At 41.9% G+C, this 25516-nt stretch overlaps 1 protein-coding gene across 4 annotated transcripts in view; it reads right to left on the bottom strand.

Moving 5' to 3' along the window:
* LOC123757060 (pseudouridylate synthase RPUSD2) overlaps positions 1–25516 on the bottom strand; it is a 443933-nt gene that overhangs the window by 12920 nt on the left and 405497 nt on the right. For 3 of the 4 annotated variants that reach the window (XM_069323649.1, XM_069323647.1, XM_069323648.1), the window contains 6 exons: positions 22253–22340; positions 18709–18830; positions 17458–17558; positions 15396–15483; positions 9567–9675; positions 4179–4290 (listed from right to left, as the gene is read on the bottom strand). In XM_069323649.1, the coding sequence (XP_069179750.1) occupies positions 4179–4290; positions 9567–9675; positions 15396–15483; positions 17458–17558; positions 18709–18830; positions 22253–22340 (620 nt within the window). Of the gene's footprint in view, positions 1–4178; positions 4291–9566; positions 9676–14389; positions 14478–15395; positions 15484–17457; positions 17559–18708; positions 18831–22252; positions 22341–25516 lie in introns of all 4 variants that reach the window. The other variant, XM_069323646.1, reaches the window with a different exon arrangement.

The following is a 25516-nucleotide window of genomic DNA, read 5'->3' as shown; positions in this document are numbered from 1 at the left end:
AATAGAAGTACTGTAACTACATTCTTCTTACTAGAAATAGAAATATGGTAACTACATTCTTCTTACTAGAACTAGAAATATGGTAACTACATTCTTCTTACTAGAAATAGAAATATGGTAACTACATTCTTCTTACTAGAAATAGAAGTACTGTAACTACATTCTTCTTACTAGAAATAGAAATATGGTAACTACATTCTTCTTACTAGAAATAGAAATATGGTAACTACATTCTTCTTACTAGAAATAGAAATATGGTAACTACATTCTTCTTACTAGAAATAGAAATATGGTAACTACATTCTTCTTACTAGAAATAGAAATATGGTAACTACATTCTTCTTACTAGAAATAGAAATATGGTAACTACATTCTTCTTACTAGAAATAGAAGTAACTACACTCTTCTTACTAGAAATAGTAGTAACTACATTTTTACTGGAAATATTAGTAGTTGATGGTTGTACTAGAAATAGTAGTAACTACATTTTTACTGGAAATATTAGTAGTTGATGGTCGTACTAGAAATAGTAGTAACTACATTCTTACTGGAAATATTAGTAATTGATGTTCTTACTAGAAACATAGGTATTTGTCATTCTTTCTAGAAACAGAGCTAGCTGCCATTCTAAAATGATCCCCAAATATAAAAACATTTGGCATGTTAGAAAAAAAAACTTCTACAGAAGCTCTGAATAATCTCTTTATGAGTGCATAATTTTAAGAGGGAGCAGAAGATTAGCCATACACGAGGACCATGCTGTAAACATTCCTGGCATCTCGTCTGCATTAACCTTCATTTTCTAAAAATTCACATCAATCTAAGTGTTGACACTGATTGATACTTGGCTTCCAGATCTGATATAGTGACATTGAAGTAGAATCATTGTATCATATGTAGTAATCTAATACCAGCACAGTATACCCTTATGTATACATCATACAGCATCTTTTGATACCAGATTTAAACATGCATTATAATAATCCTGGGCTAAAATTAGCAAAACTTATAATGAATGAAGTACCAAAATTATTTTAGACAGTTGATAGTTTAACAGAGCCTCAATTGCCTGTGTTTATTTCCACTTACCTGAGTCATACAATTAGATCATACCATCTAGATCAATAATGGCTTAATATCTAATATTAGGGTGTTATTAGGACTGAGAACAGGAGATGCTTTTTCACCCACAGGGGGTTATGAACCCATGGTCCCGCCTACCCACCGAAGCCATAAATGCCCAAACTCAAACTTTTAAAGTACAACTAGAAAAAATCAAGACAAAGGGGGGGACCTTCGCTGGCTTCCTGTCCTCGTCAAGGCCACTAGTGTTAGTGGCTCTCAGGTAAATTCAGGTAAATGTTTTTAGGGCATTTTATATTCATTTTATTAATATTTCCTTTGCGTTAACAAAACAGCAGTGCTAAAAACTTTTTAAAACCTTTGGTGGTGGTCTCACGTAACCATTTTAGCCAATCAGGAGGAAGCAGTCACTTGCACAAATTTCACTGAATAGATTATGTAAAATAAAGAACCAGAGTTGGTTCACAATAAGGAAAAGTTTCATTCTAGTTTGGTTTTGATACAACTTGATACAACTCTTTGGAGGAGAGTTGTACCAAGTGTCACTGCACCACAGAGGAAGTCTTTCAGCTGTGTGAAAGTGGGTGGATCAGTTGTACCATCAAAGAAGACACAGCACCTTGAAGAAAACTTGTGCAACCTCTCTTGATGTTTAACTTTTTCCATGAGATAAGGAGTAAGAAAGAAGACTTGACAGTGATGTTAAGTCATTCGACATAGGAGTCTGAATAAATTGTGGTGCGACTGTAACAAAGCAATTGACCACTGGATGTGTAGGAGCATTGGTGACTGGCAAGCAAGATGTTAATTGAACAGAAATCTATCCTAAAGGGCCCGACTGTGAACCAAGAAGCCAGAAATGCTTTGGGACCTAATATCAGTGATACCAAGAGAAGCTCTGATTGGAATATACTGAGACAGCCACAGTCATGACCATTGGTGGTGCAATTAAAAATAAAGTGGCGAAAGTTACAACTGACATTTTTCTGGTGTGGCTTTTGGTAACTTCCTGAGCTAAATGCTGATGTCAGGGTCCTGAGGCAAAGGGAGCTTACGGATCAAAGATCAGCCAAAAACAAAGAAAATGCAACCAGAAAGAGCAACAAAACTTTTAACTGTTTTTAGAATATTAGCCAGCCACTGAAACTCGACAAAAAGCAGAAGAGGATGGCCATGGGAACAGTCAAGATGGCTCGCATGAAAACCGGAAAGAAGCTAACTTCCAAAGTGCACCACAAAGGACGCATCTGTAACCAGAACTTGGAGGACACCCCTATCAAGAGTTTTACCTGGAACAAGGCCTCAGGAAAGTATGTAAGCTTTATCTTTCTCATTTACAATAATAAAAGGTGTAGTTGGACACATCTCTAACTTTAGTACTCTACTATTTAATATTCTACACCTAACATCCCTACAAAATTACCATCAGTAATTTAAATTTGTGATAAAGTACTTTCAACAAGTTATTTTCATAAATATTGTACAGTATTACATACTGTGATCTTACCGGTAATTAAAAATAGTCCTTTTAGTTATAATTATATTAAACTTTTTTGTTAATGCCCCTCAAGACATGAAAGCAGGGAAATGAAAAGCTTGTGTTCCCATAACTCCAATACAGCATGTGTTAACATAATGTTTACGCTATCACACATGCTAGCCCTCAAAGGAAAGAATCTGTTGTCAGGGTCCTGACTGATGTACAATGAGGCAGGATGACATTCAGGCAACATACTGCATGGATCTTTTGTGTGTTATATCCCATTTATGAGTTTGAGCTTCATTATTCATATTTTGTCATTATGGGTTAGGTCCTGGAGTGTACCTGGATGGGGTTCCAGTAGTTCTACTTCCCTAGCCCAGCCCGGGGCCAGGCTTGACTTGTGAGAGTTTGGTCCTACAGGCTGTTGCTTGGAGCAGCCCGGTTGGTCTGGCACTTCTTGAAGAAAACTATCTAGTTTTCTCTTGAAGATGTCCACGGTTGTTCTGCCAATATTTCTTATTCTCGCTGGGAGTGTGTTGAACAACCGTGGACCTCTGATGTTTATACAGTGTTCTCCAATTGTTCCTATGGTACCCCTGCTCTTCACTGGTTCTATTCTGCATTTTCTTCCATATCATTGACTCCAGTATGTCTATCATGTTTTATGTGCATATTGATAACTAGCTTTTACATAGTTCCACTGTCACATCTCCCCGCTTTCCAGGTTAGGCAGGACTTCAAACTTCTATTTGAGATACTTGGTGGCAAGTACCTCATACCACATTATTGTGTTTTGCAGTGAGGTTCTCATTTTCCATGTTACTGTGACAATGAATTCCTCCTACCTCTAGTCTAGTCTAGTCTAGTGATGAGACTAGAAGCTACCAAATCATAAATTAGGTGGATGGTTTGGTAACTTTCTTTCAGATTTCCTGGATGGTTCAGTTTCCAAGCCAGTTCCTGATAGACATTTCTAATATTCAGTTTTATGCAATAATGATCGAGTGTCTGTAGGTTCCTCTGAGGCAAGTTCACTCTCATTCGCTGAGAGTGATGAGAGCAGGTCACCTTTTTATGAGCAGGGTTCAAAGCCTTCGAATTTAGTTGGAGTTTGAAGGCTGAAGCTTCCTTTGTGTTCTCCATTCGAGGCTTTGCATGCGATCACTTCTAATGGTCTTGTCCACCAAAGGCTTGTTGATGCCATCTGACAGTGAATGGCTGGTTGCCTAAGTGGGAAAATAATCAACTTGTGAAGCCTCACTTGCAAGCCACTTGTGATGCAAAGTGAGAATTGGGTAGAACTTTGAGTCTTGTGATTATACCATTAGTGGTTATTCTTGGCTGAATTTAACCTTTATGTAGTGGTGTCAGCCTAGCTCCTTGTATGATCCTACAGGGATGCTTGAAAAGATCCCCGCAGCACCAATGCCTCAATATTATCCTGAGTGACAGTCCATGAATCCAGACTATGAAAAAGGGGATTCATATTTTAGGGCATAATCTATTGATTATAATCATAAAATGGCTCTGCCATTTGAGGGCATAATCAAAAGGCGTTTTTCATACTGACTTGTGACTTACTTTTCATTCAAAAAACAAAATTTGCCCTTACCTTGGGAATTCTCCTTCTACACGGCAGACATATTCTTTTGTCACCTGGCGTGTCCGGATCTGTTGTTCCATCTCACGGGCCTTTTTAGGTGTCCGTCCGAACAGCAAGAGGCCTGGAGGACACTTGTATGTTTAGTTATCATGCATCAGCACTGAAGCACAGTACTGTATGTATAGTGAAATGTCTTTATACACCTTTAGGGCAAGACTGGCACCAGCACACTAGGTGGTCAGCATTTATTAGAGCAATTAGGAAGTACAGTACCATAATATAAATTGTTTAATTCTGATAATATTCAATACCCCAGCAAAGAAGAAAAGAAATGATTACCATTACTGTATTAAATTTATTATGGAAAGTCAAAGATTCACCAATATGCATATACCATACTGTCTAATTCAGAAAAAGAACTTCAATATTCTTCAGGTAAATTCCAGGGGTACTGTACTATACTTGGTTTATCAGAATTAAAATAGAACATTTGTACTCTAGTAATGGCAATATTTAGGTATTCCATTCAATTCTGGAATTACACATGTTTACAAAGACAACAAACCAGCACATGTAGCAGCCTGGAAGCCAAGTAAAATGGGTCACAACACGCACACACAATCAAACACCAGTTAGCACCCGCCACTAACTGAGGGCTTATGGTAGCTGCCCATATTATAAATAACATCATCAACCACTCTTGTATAGAGGTCCCATTCTCCAGATGCATCAGGGGTACAGTTGTATATATACCATGCATCTACTAAAGATTTAACTGTAATCTTAAATACAGAATATTTACAATGTGAGAAGGTGCACTATCAGTTCTGTAAAAAATTATTTATATTAATTACAGAGTACAAACTGAACACTGTAAAATGTATCATTCGGTGTATTCACACAATGAAGAATATCATTTAAGTCTGAAAAATTGGATTATTACTTCTGGGTTTCTAATGAATCATTTTCTCATTAATGACATTAATGTATTATGTTGAGATCTGAATAACTCAAAAATTAAAACAATACTGTATTGTATTGTATTAAACAAAGTCTCCAGGTTACCTCTGGCAGGAATTATGAGGTTGGTAGAGTGTATACAGTATAATGTTCATCGTTCAGTACCATGCAAAAACCGTACATGGTGAATGCATCAATAGCCTGAAATAGATTATAAATTACTGCTCAGAACATAACAGACAGCCACTGTTATTCAGCATTAATAGACGAGGGCATAATTTAGTGTTTTACATTCAAACTGCTGGTCCTTGTTTATACTTACTGTAGTAGGATGACATTGTACAGTATACGAATCCACACCGAGTTCTCCACATTTTGGATATGTATGAAAACCCACACCCACCCACATACACCCACATCCACTCAAACATAAACAAAATTAGAATATGCAGCAGTTGTATGGTGTCCATATCTCAAGAATCACATCAATAAATTAGAAACTGTGCAAATACAACTAAATGGATTAAAAAAAAAATTTAATGCAGTGAAATGCTTCTTTCTAGTGGGTCCTTGGTGACTCCCTGGTGCTTGCTGCCTAGCAACGTCTTCCCAATTTGATCCACATCAGGCCCTCACAAGTCGTACAAGCCTACCAGAGCCCAGAGGCCAAAACCTAGCCCCCCCTCTAAAGATGCACAGGGGTCATAGATCACCCTAATCAAGAAAAGCCCACCAAAAAAAGTGAACAAATAAAAAAACATACAAATAGCAAGGTAAAGGATCTACAGAATATTTGAAAGGAAATTCACAAGATTCTGAGATTCACAAACCACTTAGTGGTGAACAGTTCTCCAGTTAGTGGAGTGGAGAGAGAGACCAGTGGACTGACTGCTCGACTTTCTCCTTGATCCACCAACACTGAAACCTCGGTTATTTAGCCAGAAAGACATATAAACAAAGCCCTTGAATAGAAAAGGGGGAGGGGATGGGGTCCCAGGGAGCCACCAAATATCCATCCGAAAGAGGAATTTATTGCATTCAACGCCAGTTTTCTGTGATGACTCCCCCCTTATTGAAGACTCCTTGGTCCTGTCACTATGGAGAAAAACAAAAGCAGGTACTCACCAGGAGCGAAGGAGAGCTGCAAATAGTAACCCTCATGAGAGAGTTAGTGATGAGTTAATTACCTCAAAACTACACAAGACTAGCCCGGATCGAGAACATTCACCAAGTAATGAGCCACTAACACTCCGTTGAGCCACCAATAACCCAAGCCTAAAACATATTCAAACATCCATGGGAAGAGCCACAAACCAACAAATGTCATGGACCCAATGGTAGAATGCAGGCTGGCTAAACATGACAATGCAAACAGTCTGAGACAAAAATAGGTCTTGGAACATGGAACTAGACACACCAGATCCACAGAGAATCCTTCCCCCCTTCCACAGGTGGTGGAGAGGTTGGCCGCAACTAGACATAATAAATGATGCACCCTGGTCGAACCAACCAAGCACCAATCACTAAAGGATTCCTCTGGAAACTAGTCGCCTCATTCTTAGCCACAGAGGAAGGTGGCTGCAAGTGAAAAAATAACTACCCCAGGACCAAAAGAGCAAAACCTCCCTGCTTTCACAGCAGAGCAGAGCATGAAGCTCCCCAACCCAACAACTGCATGTGAGGTCAACAAAACAAAGCCTTGAAGAAACAGTCGTGACCGGATGGGACAACAGAAAATAATAAACAGCGTTTAATGTAATGAAACGTCATTTTCTAGGCAAGTCCCAGAGGCTTCCCGGAGCTATCCAGGCTGATATAATTATCCCTAACTTTGGCACCAGTCGATGTGGATGGAGTTCTAGGCCTACCGGGGAGCACAGAGCCAGAATCTGGCTCCCTCAGAGAGGCACACCCATCCCTTAAAAGTGACCCAAGCAATGCAAACTATGAATCACTGAGGTTTGTGAAAGCAAGGAAGGTGTAGTTAATGAGCTTGACATATTTTTGAGCTGATATTATGGTAATGTTATCTATAAGATGGGTGTCATATCTTTGGACAGGGCTGCAATTTGAATCAGTGCTTGCCGAAGGTGCTATTTTCAATAGATACCGAGAGGCATCTTTTGAAGCCCCTGTCTAGAGGCCTTAAATGCACCAAAGCTGGAGGATAGAAGAAAAATTACATGATATGTTCACCACGTACAAAATAGTAACAGGAATCAACACAAATAGCAAGGAGGAATTTTCAAAACCTGTAACTTCAAGAACAAGATGCCATAAATTCAATGTAAGAAAACCAGATGTGCCAAAAAGAATTAGAAAGTTCTCTTTTGCAGAGTTGTAGATGACTGGATCAATTTTAGCGAGAAGGTAGTGAATGCCAAAACCATCAGTTGTTTCAAAGGGGTCATGTAACAAAGATTATAGGGAAGACAGGCCACCATGAGTGTAGCTCTCATCCTATAACTACACTGCAGTAATTATTTAGTTAATTACACATAGCAGCATAACATACTACATTAGCAAACATTAGTCTCACTTTTTGGAGCCTCTATTCTGAATGACTTCGGTACAACAGATATGAGATCAATAATGGCACACATGAGGCCGATAATTGAGTACTTTGAGTAAACGTGTGGAAAAATATCCAGCCATGTAAATAGTAACATAACTTTGAGAGATAGGAAGAGGATGAACTTAAAAGCTGGTCATACATTGACCAAAAGTGATGGTTAGCAAGAGTTAAGTTGGATGAAGTACCCCCCCTGGCTATCTTGAGGTTATCTTGAGATGATTTCGGGGCTTTAGTGTCCCCGCAGCCCGGTCCTCAACCAGGCCTCCACCCCCAGGAAGCAGCCCGTGACAGCTGACTAACACCCAGGTACCTATTTTACTGCTAGGTAACAGGGGCATAGGGTGAAAGAAACATTGCCCATTGTTTCTCGCCGGCGCCCGGGATCGAACCCAGGACCACAGGATCACAAGTCCAGCATGCTGTCCGCTCGGCCGACCGGCTCCCATGCACAGGAAATTTGACTCCTTAACAAAGAATATGGGGTGCAAAGTTCTGGGGGATCAGGCAAAGACATGTGCTGTATGGATGAGTGATTGCAAAACAGTAAAACTTATAAGAATGAAAGAGCATCACAATTCATTTATACAATGCTGACATTACACACATGGGCTTTGCAGGCCAAGAAATCATACTAAACAAAGTATCTGAAAATAGTCTTTCAAAATTCCTTTGTAATTGCTGCATAATTAAAGAAAAAATCCCTCAGAAGTATATTTAATGCCCTTTCCAATGAACTGCATGTCATCTGTAGGAGAAATGTTATAATAATCAACCATCAAGTAGCATAATAATAATACATTATATAATTTGAAAGAGAAATGGTACTTCACTCTTTAAGCTTTAATGAAAACTCCATATCTGCTTGACCTGATAATATTCTGGACATTTTGCATATTTTGAGAAACATGGTTAATTAGTGACGAAATTGCAAAAACCTTGATATATCTGAGAAAATATTGAGACCGAGTGATGGTGTGCGTGTTCCCGAGGAGCTCAGGGACATGAGTTCAATCCCATCCTATGGCTTCAATATTTTCTCACAATTAACATGAGTGTGTCCCCAGAAGATTGCAGAGAATTTAAGTCATAGAATGGGAACCAGGAGTAAGACACATCGTTATAATTGCACACAGATGAGCAGCAACATAATAATACAACTAATATAAACTAAAAGATGCCATCTCTTTCATTAATTTCCTTGAAGGTGAGCTAAGGTTATGAAAATGGCAGTGATATGTAATGACAGTAATGTGAACATAAAGTTCCAGAGGTTATTCTGTCAAATGACAAGATGAATTAGCGATGAAAGGATGTGGGAGGAGTAAGTGGCAGAGTCACCAGTGTGTAAAAGTTTAGAGCAATGGTGAGAAACACATAGACCCAAGAAATAATCAAAGATGCTCAGAAGTAAGTTGAGGAATGCTAATAATTAATACTGTACATGAACATGTTGATGGACAGGTTAGACCAGATGTATTGTGGAAGCAAGGGATTCACACTTTTGTAAATAATAAACTACACAACATTGCCTTTTAGCTCTGGTAGGTACTGTACCAAGGGAAGCAAGTTAAGTTAGTAACAATAGCATTTAAGTTGACAATTTCATCTCTGCCAACTTTAATGAAGTTAGCTGATGTGTCAAAATGTCAAACAATTATACGTTACAATGTGAAAGCTGGGGTAGGCGTGGTTCAGAGGAAGTTTCACAATCCTCGGCATTAGGAAAGCTTGATGTGAAAGCTTAGGGGCTTGTAGTCAGTGGGAAATAGAAGGAAGGTAAATGTGTCATGAAACATAAAAATAAGGCAAAATATATACATAAAGGAAGCAGGATAGGAGGATGGGAAGGGTTGCCAACTTACCGCTCGTGAGTCTATCAAGGCGGTGGATGGTTCTGAGGTTCTTGAGATTGTACTCCTTGGCCAGGATGAAGACAACCGTGTTGTGTCGGTAGCGGCCGCACGGGTGCACCTGAACACGGGGACAACAACAGTCACCACCATCAGTGAGTGGGGGGCAGGGGAGAAGGTCTGGCCACAGCAGGACAGCCCACGGGCACGTCTACAACAGCCTCAGGGACATAGGCTACCTTTCTCAACTGTCAACTTCTTGACCATGAATCTCTTCAATCTTATTGTGCAAAATTCAGGTTTCTGTAGCTGACAGTGGATTGTTTGGTGTAAATAAGAATGAAATGATGGATTTCCCTTCCCCCTTCCCCCCCCCCCACAAAAAAAAACAGAGCACTTATTTTCACCAAACACGGAAAATGGTAGCCTTTGAGCGACACGCTGTGGTATATAGAGGACCAGCTCTCTCACCAGCGTTACTTACGGGGAGGTGGCAAAGTCACAACCAAAATACTGGCAGGTGAGAACCTTTAGTAGTTAGGCTGGTTATCATAATCTAGACTAATTTTTCCCAGAAAGAGAGAATGCTAATTATATATGTAGCTTTTCACAATTACTGTATCTGATAAATAAATTAATAAAACTATATTACTATGCAAGGAAACCAAGCATTCCATATCTCTAGGAAAAACTAGCTTGAGTGATTTGTTTATATAATTTTTGGGGTGCTATAAGGTGTATTTTGGCACAGCTCCTATAGCTGATGTAAGAATGGTTGTGGTGCTGGGGGCAGTCACGACCAAATACAAACATGGTCTCAATTCTTAAGCATTTCACATTTTGCAATAATTATTCTTATTATGTCAGTTCAACAAATATTTAAAAAAGTTTCAAAATTTAAGAATTTCTGGATATTCTCAACGCATTATGATGCTGATCTCAGTGAATCACTTAAGAACCGACACTTTAGAAACTCCATGACATGTAGGTCCTACATACAAAAACAATAACAAGGACTGTAACTCCTTTAATTCAACTGTTAGGTGTATGATAGTTATGGGCTTCCTAGTTATAAAACAGTGATACACAGATTAGATACTTTTGGCAGAGTGCTTTACAGTGAGAATAAACTGGAAGCTCATAATGTAAGTGACTCGGAACAACACAGAGCTTACTGAACATGGAAAAGGACAAATGCTGAAAAAAAGACAATGCGATACTGAAGATGAAAAAAAACAAATTCTGTGGAAAGAGAAACAATCACAGCAGGAGAGAGAGACAAAAAAGTACAGAATAAGATCAGTGCATGTTGCAGTATGGGATAACCTGAGAAATGACAAATAAAAAAGATCCTGTAGTCAGCAAATTTTGATATTAAACACATGATGGAAGACGAAGAAAACGAACCAATTTTGCAGATAAAAGTGAAGGCAGTCTCAATAATCTTGGAAATGAGTAGCAGATGCATATGCAGTTGAGCAAAGAGGAGGCATAAATGTCTCCTATGAGAGTATGCAAAATGTTGAGGAGCAATGGGTGATGTCATGGTGGTCCCTCGTGCCAGTCTGAGCTAACCAGGCGCTGTGGCAATGGTAATGAAATAGAAAACCTATTACATCATAAAATTTCAGTGCTGCTACAAGTGTGTAAATTTTTAAACTATTAATGGAGTCTCCCTTTATAACTACAGTGTAAGTGCTGTACAGAATATGCTGTATTTTATATTGGCTCTTTAATGCAAGGTATATTGTTAAACAGAACATGTGATGGACTCTTGTGATGAGAAGTGTTCATTTAGGTCACTCTTAATTGCTGAGACTAAGTTTATTTTCTGTTCCTGCTGCAAGAAGGCTGACATCTACACTTTTGTGTATGTGCATGTCGACCTTATACTAGAAAAGTGTAAGTCTAAAACTTGCCAACATGTTTATCCATGCGACATCAAGAAGACAAAGTCAAGATTGGTCACATAAATGTCTGTGAGCACTTATAGTCCTAGTGACATAAAAGCAATTTAGAAGTCCTCAGATTTCAAAAATCTTTTTTTGAGGTTTTAGAGTGTGTAAAGTTAATTTTTACATGAATAATGGCATTTGGGTGGCAGAAAAAGCCCTGTTGTTTGAAGTACACAGGAGCTCTCTGGAGCTCTCTCATCATTAGTATAGTACCTCGGAAAGTTTCATTTAAAGACTGACTGACCTTACTTACAGTTCTTTTCTTTCAGGTCATGAAGCCCACCAGCCCTGTAGGGTCAAAACTTGAGTCAGCTAAACCCAACAGAAGTCATCTGGGGTCAAGTGAAGAATATGATAATGAGGTTGTAATGAAGTCTATCATAGCTAGCTTCAATTAATGAGTGAGGATTTTAGAGGTAAAGGATGTTAATGCTCACAAGATGAGACACTTCGAGGTTGTGGTGGATAATGTTCATCACTGATGGGGTTGTTCAGAGTTGACTGTTGATGTAGTGTCTAAGTATGACTGTTGGTTGATATCTGGTTGAAGGGGTTCTGGGAGTTCTTCTACTCCCCAAGCCCGGCCCGAGGCCAGGCTGGTGTGGATCAGGTTGACTATTGATGAGTGATATTGGCTATTAATTTTGTGAGTAATGTTGATGTGATATTGTTAACTGCCGATATGATGGATGAGACTCACTTTCAATGTGATGAAATAAGCTGACTGCTGATGTGGTGAATGAGGTTAACTGTTAAGTGATGGATTTTATTGCCTGATGAAATGTTGGATATCTTGATATCCATCTTGAGAGTTGAAGCAATGGATTATTGACTACCGATGTGATGAATAAGGTTGATAGCTGATGAGACACATGAAGTTGATCACTGATGTGGTGGATAAGGCTGATTAGTGATGTTTTGGATAAGGTTGATTATTCACATGGGGGGGTGGGGGGGGGGGTGTTAATTGATGTTGTGGATAATACCGACTGCTGATATGGTCAGCAAACATTAGTAAGCTTGTAGCCTACTGACTCCAGGAAACAGAAGTAAGTATTTATGTGGGTGATTAAATGGGGGGGGGGGAAACAAAAGATGGAGAATGAAGGCAAATTAAAGTGGATGCAAAGTCTATACATTCGTCTGATAAAGATGCAGCTGGTGGACTACCAGCGAAACCATCTTCATCACCAATGCACGCCTGGTTGTCCAAACTGACACACTTGATGAGCACAATGCCTTAAGATCCTTGAACATGAAATTTCTGAACATTTTATGAGGATGAGAAATATGATTTTTTTTTGTTTAATTACAGTACTATTAAACTGGAACAATGGTTCAACATTTTATTAAAAAATAATAGTAAACTGTTTATTCACTGTTTACATGTTATTATATATACTGTATATATATATAATGTATATATATATATACAAAATATATATATATATATATGTACGGCTAACAGTTTTACATTCGTCCCGTTGACAGAATCAGCTAATGTACTGTCTTGGCATAGATAAATATTTAATTATTGTGTATCTTCAAAGATATTATTTGTCTGTAATAACACGTCAAAGGATGGTCTAATCCACCTGCTTGTTTTGTGTGGCTTGCAACTCGGTGATGTATAGAGTACTGTATAAGGGACAAGGACCAAAACTACAAAATCTGCAACTCTCACAACAAACGGGGGTGCAACTGTGCAAAACTACAAAAAACAGGAGGTTTAACTGGAGAGAATTCAAGAGATAATAGGAAAACTATTTAAGAATCACTCGTGCCAGGGATAACGCATGTTACCATCTTATTTAGAAACCATATACAAAAAATACCATTGGATTTTTTTTTTAAAGTTATTCTTCCTTGGCCTGCTATGTTGGGCCAGGTCCACTCTGGAAAATAACGCTGAAACAAACATAATAAATAGCAAATAAAAGGTGCAAATGTATGCTTCAATGGTACCTAAAATACAATGGTTATGTAATCATGCTATAGCCAATGTGGTAAAAAAAGAAATAAAAAAGGGCCAAAAATGGGGTCGGGCAGCCAATCGCATGTGTGCCAGGAATGGGGGATACAACAACGGAGGTGCAAAGGATCCAATTCAAAAAGGGGAGGTTTCAAAGCTAATAAAGGGAGGTTGAATGCATCGCAACTTGATAACAAAATTTACAGGAGTGGCTGAAAACAGCTCCATGACATAAGGACCAAACTAATTGTTCCTTTAGGGATTCAGGAAACTGGTAATACAAAATAAAGGTCAAATTCACGCAAGGAAATTTACAAAGGATGACCAATATTCAAAGCTGAGGCACGGCAATACAATATAAATACAAATCTAAAATTGAAGCGTAGGATGTGTAGGGGAGGAGGAACAATGGAAGGTATTAAATATATATTTATATATATAGTACTGGAAGTTGCAGTGGTGGAGGCTGTTGCCAAGGTGGATTTATTATGTAAAATATTGTACTTTACAAATGGAATTTTGTCTTATTTGTTTATTCCTTTAATAAAAGCCGACGCATAACTTATAAACGACCAATGATGTTTTTGAGCGCGCACCTAAGCCATTAATTGGGAGGGTATACTTCACACGGTTTAGTTTGCAACTCCACCTGAGGGATGGCTGCGCTGTTAGAACGTCTATGCTCTGTAGGACGTTGCGGAGCTTCCCAAGACTTGGAGTGCCGCAGAGAGCTATGTGCTCGTGATGCAGACAGTAAAGTGGCACGCGAACGAGAGTGCCTGGTTACCCCGTGGCCTGAAAAGTGCTGACCACACCATGCCGGGGCGGGGGTCCTGAAGACCCACCCCTGCTACACTAGGCAGGCAGCTAGCTAGGTAGCCGGGTTAAAGCTCGCCGCTACTACTCACCGGCAGGGAACATGGCTTGTCGAGAACGACCAAATCCTCATCTAAATGTAATATTGCAATGTTTCGCGCTAACACCGGCGTCTCATGTCTGCAATAGCAATCACAACACGACTGCGTTTAGCATCTATATTAACAATATATTAGAAAAACATAGGCACTGATCTATTATGTGAATGCATAACGCGAGCTATTGAAAATGCTGCGGACGACTGCAACACACACCCAGTTAAGCGGCGACGGCCACCAACACTCTGAAAACACAAGTTTAGCAACAACGGGAGGGAAGGCCCCCCTCACCGTACCCTCCACCACCTCGCTCCAAAACCCAGATCCATTACAGTTGGTAGTGTTATTGACATGTCTACTTGAAACCCAGAATCAATCAGTAAGTCCATCCAGTTTTTAATGGATAATTAATGATACTTTATAACTTTGCTAGCCTATTAGTAAAGGTTGAGTCATTTTTTAACATGGCAGATCACACGCTTCGTTCCTGAGAGAGATAATCCCTCTCTGTACACAATGGCTAATGGATAATAGATAAGTTTTGACCATGATAATTGAGCAATCCTATAAAAGTTTATAAGAAATTCCATGGCCACAAAAAGTCTCTAAAGCAGGCAAAAATCCAAGGTGGCTGCCTGTGGGTAGAGGAGCATGCGTGCGTGCTACTGAAGAGTGGGTTCGTGATGCACAGTCAGGGAGGATTTTGCTGCAGGGGCAACGAACAGGATCTGGGACTGAGCGAAGTGCTGGCGGAAATTCAGCCCCCACTAAGACCTCACCTCACGTGACCTATCTATTCACTGTTCTTGATTAGCCAATTTGTTACTGGAACTGCTTGTTATACAGCAGATTTGTGGATTAATTTTTACCAAGTCAATAAATTCGATCATTGAATACTGAATGATAAGATTTGCAATCAGGAGTGAGGTGAGACGTGGGGTTTTGGGTGTGAGTCGTCTACATCTATATGGCAGTGGGGGCAGGTTTGTGAACGACTTACAGGAATGGAGGCAGGCTTGTCCACTACTACCAAGTCTTCGTCCACGTGTACGATGGGGATCTGCTCGGCCGTCACGGGCACCTCATGTCTGAAACCAGTGATGCTCACACCTGCAGTTCACTCCACATGCACCCACATTGGTTCCGTGGGTGGTGAAGTGATACATGATTCTTTCTTACACACACACACACACACACACACACACACACACACACACACACACACACACACACACACACACACACACACACACACCTTGCAGGTTTAGACATGCAACTCAATGGGCCCCAGAACTGAAGGACAAGAGCTACGAGGAGAAGTTAGAAGCATTAAATATGCCAAAACTTGAAGATAGAAGAAAAAGAGGCAATGATTACTACATACGAAATAGTAACGGGAATCGATAAAATTAATGGAGAAGAATTCCTGAGACCTGGAACTTCAAGAGCATGAGGTCATAGATTTTAACTAACTAAACAAAGCTGCAGAAGAAATATATGAAAATTCACTTTCACAAACATAGTGGTAGACGGTTAGAACAAGTTAGGCGAGAAGGTGGTGGAGGCCAAAACCATCAGTAATTTCAAAGCGTTATATAACAAAGAGAGCTGGGAAGACGGGACACCACGAGCATAGCTCTCATCTTGTAACTACACTTGGGTAATGATGACCAGACCACACACTAGAAATTGAAGAGACGACGACGTTTCGGTCCGTCCTGGACCATTCTCAAGTCGATTGTGATATAATTACCCAAGTGTGTATAATTACACTTGGGTAATTATACACACACACGGTACCTCGCGGCTGAGTGGACAGCGCTTGGGGGTTGTAGTCCTAAGGGCCTGGGTTCGATTCCCGGCTGAGGCGGAAACAAATGGGTAGAGTTTCTTTCACCCTGATGTACCTGTTCAACTAGCAGTAAATAGGTATCTGGCAGTTAGACGGCCACTGCAGGCTGCTTCCTGAGGATGTATGCGCGTTTGTTAGAGAGAAATATATGTAGTAGATATAATAGAGTAAATATAGATTGGTTAGAGAGGCGGGGTCCAAGAGCTAATAGCTCGATTCTGCAGACACAGATAGTAAATTGTCACACACACACACACACACACACACACACGCTCTGGACCAAAGAGCCAAAGCTCAACCCCCGCAAGCACAAATAGGTGAGTACACACACACACACACACACACACACACACACACACACACACACACACACACACACACACACACACACACACACACACACACACACACAGACACACACACAGAGGCATTTTTTGACATTCAGACTCAGTTGCTAAATCAACATATGACATTCCTACATTAAAGCGAACCTCAAATGCAGAATCTGCCCATATTATGTAAAGAACACTGCCTTGTACCTCGATATTAGTACTGTATATACTTATTTTGTACAATTAAGTACAAAATTATCTGTATTGCATAATTTGTATAAATTATTAACATTATTTTGTACTGTCAAATCAATTACTATATATTATTAAGTTTGATCATATCACTGTAATCTTTTTTTTAAATCTTCTGAGTATTATACATTACTTTCCTAATTAAATGTGACAAAAAGGAATAACATAATCATCAAGTTATTAAAATGAATAACATCATGAACAATAAACAACATAAACCATATAACTTTACAATCATTTCATATTAGCAAAATATTCCCAAAGTAACAGCCATGACAGGGCTTCGTTACATGGTTTACTTCCCTCAAACATTTTTCCTCAATTTCAAGATCTAAATCCATCATGTGCACAAATTATTTTTATAACTTTAATCTAAAATTGTTGAAAATATGACTTGAAGCCTTTGTAAAATCTGATTATAATCTAGAAAGATCTCATCAAATATGACATTGAAAAGCTGAATATGACCTGAAAGCCTTTAAAAAGAAAGGATTTAAGCTAAATAGGTGATGCTTTCCAATGATTGGAGTCTGAATATTGAACTAAGAGGGTGATAACAGTGTTAAGGAAAGCCAGAGGCAGGTGGCGGAGACATGTACGGTACCTGTACGGTACATGTACGATACCTGTGGACGATGTTGGCCAGGAGGTCGTTGTGTTTGAGCCTGTAGTCTGTGTCCACCTTCTCATAGTTGACGGTCAGCGTGCCACTCTTAATACATCGCTCCTGTCGATACAACTTTCTATTAATGACAGCCTAGTTAATTAAAACTAAATCAAAGCAAATCTTAAGGCAAATGCATTACTAAATTTTTTTTTATATTATGTTGTTAACTGGTAGTTATTTTTCGCTGGTTATGAAGGATTTATTCCTTTATATTGCCATGCCCATTACCCAATATGCCCAAGAAAGAAGACAATTCCCAGGAGGGAAACAATGCCTGACTGTCGTACAATGAACACAGCTTCAACATTCACTGTTACATCAACACAGCTTAGCAGAGTATCCCAATAAAATATACACACACACATTGATAAACAGCTATAATTCATCATTTTCGTTTTGTTGTTCATAGAGAAAACCCATTACACAATTAAGGTGTTATATATTCTATTACTGGATCAGAAATATGAAACCGGTTGCTTTAAACTCGGCTCGGGTGAGTGAAATGGGTTACTAACAGCAAGCTGGAATATACAATTGATTGGAACAACCTGTAGTAAAACTAAACTAATAGACAATACAAATAGACAAATTTACGCCGGGGGGGGGGGGGGGGTGGAAATAATGCTACAATGAACGATAGTGATAATGTTGACCCCCAGACCCCCACCTACGCTAACTTTGGGAAAATTACGTTGTTTTAAGAATGAATTGACACTGAATCAAAAACGTGACTGGGACATGTTATGTCGGCTGGGATTGGCCAGGTATGCCTGGGGGGGGGGGCGAGGGGGAGATGGCGTAACGATTAACAAATGTTGGTGAGACGTTATTATAACATCACATGAGCCAATATTGATTACAGGGAACTGTGAGGAGAAAGCACCAAGTCATCACGACTATATGGCACTTGGAAGGGGTCAGAATAAGGATTGGGATGAGACGGGGTGAAGGGGGGGGGGGGTGAAGGTGTAAGGTACTGTTCAATACTAAAGTAACTTCTCAGGTTCAACCAGCAAACTAGTCAGAGGAGCGTTACATCAACGTCTAGGATGTTCAATGTTGGTCAATGTTGGTCAACGTCTAGGACGCCTACTGGGAGATTTATGTCTACACTCAGGAACTTTTTTTAATTTTGATCATTAAACTCAAGGACTCGAGGACTCTCACTCAAGGACCAGCCTCTCACTCGAGGACCAGACATACTACTCACGTATTCCTCGGCGGGATGGGCGCGGAACTCCTTGGCGAAGACGTCGAGGATCTTCTCCCCGACCCAGCGGCCCTTGGTGAAGGTGGTGAAGGTGAAGTAGTACGGGTAGACCTTCCTCAGACCTGCCGGAGAGGCATCATCAGTGGTAGGTGTTGGCTCAGACTTCCCCTGTGTACCCTGTGTTGATGTTCCCCCCCCCCCTTACTTGTCTTGCTTCGAGAGAGAGAGAGAGAGAGAGAGAGAGAGAGAGAGAGAGAGAGAGAGAGAGAGAGAGAGAGAGAGAGAGAGAGAGAGAGAGAGAGAGAGAGAGACAGAGAGAGAGAGACAGAGAGAGAGAGAGAGAGAGAGAGAGAGAGAGAGAGAGAGAGAGAGAGAGAGAGAGAGAGAGAGACAGAGACAGAGAGAGACAGAGAGAGACAGAGAGAGAGAGAGAGAGAGAGAGAGAGAGAGAGAGAGAGAGAGAGAGAGAGAGAGAGAGAGAGAGAGAGAGAGAGACAGAGACAGAGACAGAGACAGAGAGACACAGACACACAGAGACAGACAGAGAGAGACAGAGCCACGAGGGACCCCCCAACGAGAGAGTGAGTGAGTGAGAGTGGTTGTCATCACTTGACACGTATGATAGCCGTCAGTAGGCTGTCAGGTTATCGAGCTGTGACATCAACGCTGGACTCTCCAACTGTCTACTAGTTGCCATTTTATTATTGCTCCTGTCTAACTAATATTACCCCCCCCCCCCCCCCCCCGAGCGTCACTCCGATAAGCAGACATTACCCAGCACCGCTCAACCGGGCAGACATCAACCTCGTCACAGCTGCGGCACCTGGCAGTGCTAAGCCGGCAGTGACAGGCGCCCCCGAGACAGTGAGTGTCTCCTGTCACAACCTGTGATCGTACCGCTGTTTACTCAGCCATTAGTGACGTCACAGACTTGTTTGTAAACAACCTCAGCGCCACTTTTAAAACTCGCTTTACTTTTTCTTGTTGTATTTCGGGGTGACAGATGCATCTGGCTCCACCATCTGGCTTGTGGGGAGAAGGGGGAGAGGGGGGGGGGATGGGAGAGAGAGAGGGAGGGTGAGAGAGTTTAATAGGGGAAGGGGGAGCAATTATCTATTAACTGCTCATTACGCTAGTAGAATTGTACTCTCGCAGTCTGGTCTGTGGCCAGCCCTCTCTGGTATCCCGTCTGTGGCCAGCCCTCTCTGGTGTCCCGTTTGTGGCCAGCCCTCTCTGGTGTCCGGTCTGTGGCCAACCCTCTCTGGTGTCCGGTCTGTGGCCAGCCCTCTCTGGTGTCCGGTCTGTGGCCAGCCGTCACTGGTATCCCGTTTGTGGCCAGCCCTCTCTGGTATCCCGTTTGTGGCCAGCCCTCTCTGGTATCCCGTCTGTGGCCAGCCCTCTCTGGTGTCCCGTCTGTGGCCAGCCCTCTGGTATCCCGTCTGTGGCCAGCCCTCTCTGGTGTCTGGTCTGTGGCCAGCCCTCTCTGGTGTCCCGTCTGTGGCCAGCCCTCTCTGGTGTCCCGTCTGTGGCCAGCCCTCTCTGGTGTCCCGTCTGTGGCCAGCCCTCTCTGGTGTCCCGTCTGTGGCCAGCCCTCTCTGGTGTCCGGTCTGTGGCCAGCCCTCTCTGGTGTCCGGTCTGTGGCCAGCCCTCTCTGGTGTCCGGTCTGTGGCCAGCCCTCTCTGGTGTCCGGTCTGTGGCCAGCCCTCTCTGGTGTCCCGTCTGTGGCCAGCCCTCTCTGGTGTCCGGTCTGTGGCCAGCCCTCTCTGGTGTCCGGTCTGTGGCCAGCCCTCTCTGGTGTCCGGTCTGTGGCCAGCCCTCTCTGGTGTCCGGTCTGTGGCCAGCCCTCTCTGGTGTCCGGTCTGTGGCCAGCCCTCTCTGGTGTCCCGTCTGTGGCCAGCCCTCTCTGGTGTCCGGTCTGTGGCCAGCCGTCACTGGCAACTGTCCATAATCCTAATTTCCCCCGGAAAACGACCCGTCAAAGCGTTGAAACAACCAGGTACCCATTCACTGCTGGGAGAACAGAGGCGTACAGTTAAGAATTGGCGCCCAGTCGATCCTCCCCGGCCAGGATACGAACCCCCAGACCAAATCGCTCACGAAGCGCGGGTTGAGTGATTTACCATTACGCCAAGAGGACTTGTCGCATACTCGTTCCAAAGAGTGCAGTTTAAGCTCTAGGCGACTCGAACCCTGGATCCCCCCCCACCCCGTGTGTGTGTGAAAGGTCCATGCTCTACCGACCAAGCTACAGTTTACTAATGTTTACAGTTTGTTTACTATTTTGTTTACAGATTAAGTGTTTTGAGTTAGTTGCGGTGGTTTATAGGCTTCACTGAATATATTTTGCTATCTCGCCTGGCATGATGGAGCGAACGATATCTTATACGAGATATCAAATTACAAATATAAATACTGGCAAAATATCACTTTTGAAAAGCGTAGTTTACCGTTGCCCAGTAAAAACAACAAATTATATTTGTTTATAATGTTTGAATGCGGCATTTTTTTCTTGCCCCGCTCCTGTGCCGGGTAAGTTACGGGCTCACCATAGGCCGTGCTACTTGCCCCGCTCCTGTGCCGGGTAAGTTACGGGCTCACCATAGCCCGTGCTACTTGCCCCGCTCCTGTGCCAGGTAAGTTACGGGCTCACCATAGCCCGTGCTACTTGCCCCGCTCCTGTGCCAGGTAAGTTACGGGCTCACCATAGCCCGTGCTACTTGCCCCGCTCCTGTGCCAGGTAAGTCCACTACGGGCTCACCATAGCCCGTGCTACTTACCTCGCTCCTGTGCCAGGTAAGTTAAGGACTCACCATAGCCCGTGCTACTTGCCCCGCTCCTGTGCCAGGTAAGTTACGGGCTCACCATAGCCCGTGCTACTTGCCCCGCTCCTGTGCCAGGTAAGTTACGGGCTCACCATAGCCCGTGCTACTTGCCCCGCTCCTGTGCCAGGTAAGTTACGGGCTCACCATAGCCCGTGCTACTTGCCCCGCTCCTGTGCCAGGTAAGTTACGGGCTCACCATAGCCCGTGCTACTTGCCCCGCTCCTGGTTGATGGGGTTCTGGGAGTTCTTCTACTCCCCAAGCCCGGCCCGAGGCCAGGCTCGACTCCTGTGCCAGGTAAGTTACAGGCTCACCATAGCCCGTGCTACTTGGAACTTGTTCCGAGTAGCTGAATCTATAACAACAACAATGTTAGAACAAGGCATAACTTAACTAGTTGTTGACCCGCAAGCTAAGGCCGCCCAAAAACCACATCTAACTTCTGCTGATTTCAATCAAGAATATGGAAGTTGAAGACGACTTGGCCTAAAAAACATACATTTATGCTTTATTGAGATTCTGTAAATGATAATATGTTAAATTATCATCATTTATCTGAATAATGTGAAGTTTGCATATTGTAAATCCACAAGAGTGTATAAGATCATCAATTGTAACCCATTTTCTGTAGTACCAAACCATTTTCCGTAACACAAAACCATTTTCTGTAACACAAACCCATTTTCTGTAATACAGAACCAGTTTTCTGTAATACAATGCTCACCATTTTCTATGTAGTATGAAGTTTCGTTGTATCGCTCCTCTGAGAAGCCTGGTCTCTTGGCCTTCAGTGCCTTCGTCTCAAGTTTGGCCTGCAACCCAAGAAAACACACGTTAGTAACAACACGAATGATTCAGACAGACTTGTACACATTCAGACTTATACACACTCAAGACTTAAATAACACAATTACCTCCGTTTTTTTGCCTCTTGAGAAGCTGGTCTTAAAAAGCTTCAGGTACGGTTTATTTCGTTTTATTGGTTATTATAACACTAAGCATGCTTAACAGGTGAAGAGTTACATGTTAACTAAGACATGTACCTGGCCGTGTCAAGATGCCAGGTGCCCCCCCCCCGCCCTACCCGTGCTATCTGAGGGGAAAGGTGAGAGGTAATTAAAGACTTAGAACTCACACAGGTGAAAAGCTCTGTTGTTTTTGTTAATAGGGAGAACAGAGGTAAACAACAGATACAAGTATTTAAGACAACAGGAGTCCAGGAAGGTGTTCACAATAATTCCCACTTACCTGCTCACCAAATAATTCAGCGATAATTAGCGACAAAAAATTAGCTAGCCTAACAAACCAAGTTACTTCTCATCCCAGGTTCTTTAATAGCGGGATACAATACACAATCAAATCTGGCCATAGAAGGAAATCAACATTTAAAGGATCTGGGAGTACAGATGTCTGACGACATAACGTTTAGACAGCATAACTAAGCAAATATTGCGTCTCCACGAATGTTCAACATTCTCCCAGCGAGAATAAGAAACATTGCCGGAACAAACGTGGAAGTTTTCCAGAAAAACTAGATAGTTTTCTTCAAGGAGTGCCGGACCAACCGGGCTGTGGTGGGTATGTGGGCCTGATGCGGGCCCACAGCCTAGTGGACCAAGCTCGACCGTCACATTTAATTGTTACTATCAAAATAAGCAGAAATGCCACACGCTGTCGCCATCTTTTTTAAAGTTGAGCAAAATGGTATGCAATAAATGCTTAAAATTGCAGGAAAATTGTTCGAGAATAATGCTTTCATTTGTATGTGTTCCGCTGACTTCGCTAAACAACAGCCAACGTGTTTGATCCTGCTAAATTTAGCGACTCTTTGACTACTCTAGCTAAGCTAAATGCAATTTTCCGCCATAATCAGGCGCTAAAGCTAACCCTCCCCCACACTGCTCAACTGATTAAATGAGCTTCCTTGTCTCTCCTCACATACAAAAACTCACATATTTCATCCAGGTGTGTATTAACAGTAAGGAAAATATTGCTTCCGCTGCGTTTGCTCAGTGTAGCGCAACTGGCAGCTGAGGCTCTTGAGAAGCGAGCAGTTTTCCGCTAAGCTTTATCAGCCTCTCCAAACAAACACTCCGGTCTCTTAACGAGTATAAACATGCTCAAGTCATGCATAGTTAATTATGAATCTTGGCATTATGTAAACCCATAACTCTTGGTGATAAAAATAGTCAGGACAATTCATAAAGGAGAGAGAGAGAGAGAGAGAGAGAGAGAGAGAGAGAGAGAGAGAGAGAGAGAGAGAGAGAGAGAGAGAGAGAGAGAGAGAGAGAGAGAGAGAGAGAGAGAGAGAGAGAGAGAGAGACAGAGAGACTTGTCTCGTCTGCTTTGCACCAATATAAGGTTTAATTAAGTAGTTTATAGACTCTCTCTGGAGCTCTTGTGGTCGATCAACACATTGAGATCATTTCCTGTTGTTCCGATAATCGCTGCGTTAAGATTCGTGATTGGTGACATCTTATTTTTGTGTTATCTCCACCACTTCTCACCCCCTTCTTCACCCCCTTCTCCTCCCCGCCCCCCTGTGTACTCATCTTACCACCAACAGCTAAAAATCCCCACTACAAACCTCCAACATGGCGGACGCGAGGACGTGTTTAGCATTTTTCCCGCCTTTCCTGCCGGGGACGTTCAGAGGAGCGCCAGGAATTAAGAGAAGGGGTGACGCACGCGACTCGGAAAGAAGGAAGAGTGATGGGGGAAGGAAATGGAGACAAAGGGAAGGAAAGAGGACAATTTTAATAAGTCTTCCGCCCCCCTTCCCATGGCCAGTGAGGGGAGGGGAGAGGAGGGGGGGAGAGCCGGTGTGTGATAGCGAGCCACTCTCGCCTCTGTGACTCCCGACCACAAGGACTGGAGTTCTGTGCGTCGGGGCCCGACTTTTATGGCGGGAACATGGACCTTCTGTAGGCCGCTTGATCCTTCATATAGCTTTATATTACCCCTTGTTATTCTTGGCCCCGACGACCAGTCACTGCTATACGACGACTAGTCACTGCTATACGACGACTAGTCACTGCTATACGACGACTAGTCACTGCTATATGACGACTAGTCACTGCTATATGACGACCAGTGACTGCTATACGACGACCAGTGACTGCTATACGACGACCAGTGACTGCTATACGACGACCAGTGACTCCTATACGACGACCAGTGACTGCTATACGACGACCAGTGACTCCTATACGACGACCAGCCATCGCTTCATATTTCACCACTTATTTCACAGCCGACTACCACAGATATATATATATATATATATATATATATATATATATATATATATATATATATATATATATATATATATATATATATATATATATATATATATATAGGAAAAGGACACAAAGTTACCTATAGTCAGCGAGGGGGGAGGAGTGTGTCAACGGTTGTAAATCCCCAGTTATTTGTGCTACTGTTACTTTAATGTAGCGTTGTAACAACGTAAATACGTTAAAAAAAACTGTTGTGGTGACATCGTTGTAATTCAAATTCAAATACTGGATTCATCAATGTTTCTGAATTTATAATTGGGTAACTTTACACACAGGATGGTTAGGGAGGAGTTTTGTTCCTTTGCTCGTAAGGACATTCAACTCGGAGGCAGTTCAGTGGGACAGGAGTTATTTTTCTCCGTAAAATAAACAGTTAGGCTTCCTCTACGTGAAATAAAGAGAAGTTAGGCTTGGCCTCCATAAAATAAACAGTTAGGCTTCCTCTACGTGAAATAAGGAGAAGTTAGGCTTGGCCTCCATAAAATAAACAGTTAGGCTTCCTCTACGTGAAATAAGGAGAAGTTAGGCTTGTCCTCCATAAAATAAACAAAGTTAGCCTTCCTTTCCATGAAACAAAGAAGATTTAGGCTTCCTCTTTAAATAAGCCTGTAATTAGCTGATACTGTAACTATAAGGTGTGAAGGTTAGATAGAATTGTTTATATAATAATCAAAGACGAGGTCTGA

Source organism: Procambarus clarkii, chromosome 13 (assembly GCF_040958095.1).
Source record: "Procambarus clarkii isolate CNS0578487 chromosome 13, FALCON_Pclarkii_2.0, whole genome shotgun sequence".
NCBI lineage: Eukaryota > Metazoa > Arthropoda > Malacostraca > Decapoda > Cambaridae > Procambarus > Procambarus clarkii.
Note: the sequence above shows the minus strand (reverse complement) of the source record. Positions and strands in the feature narration are given on the sequence as shown.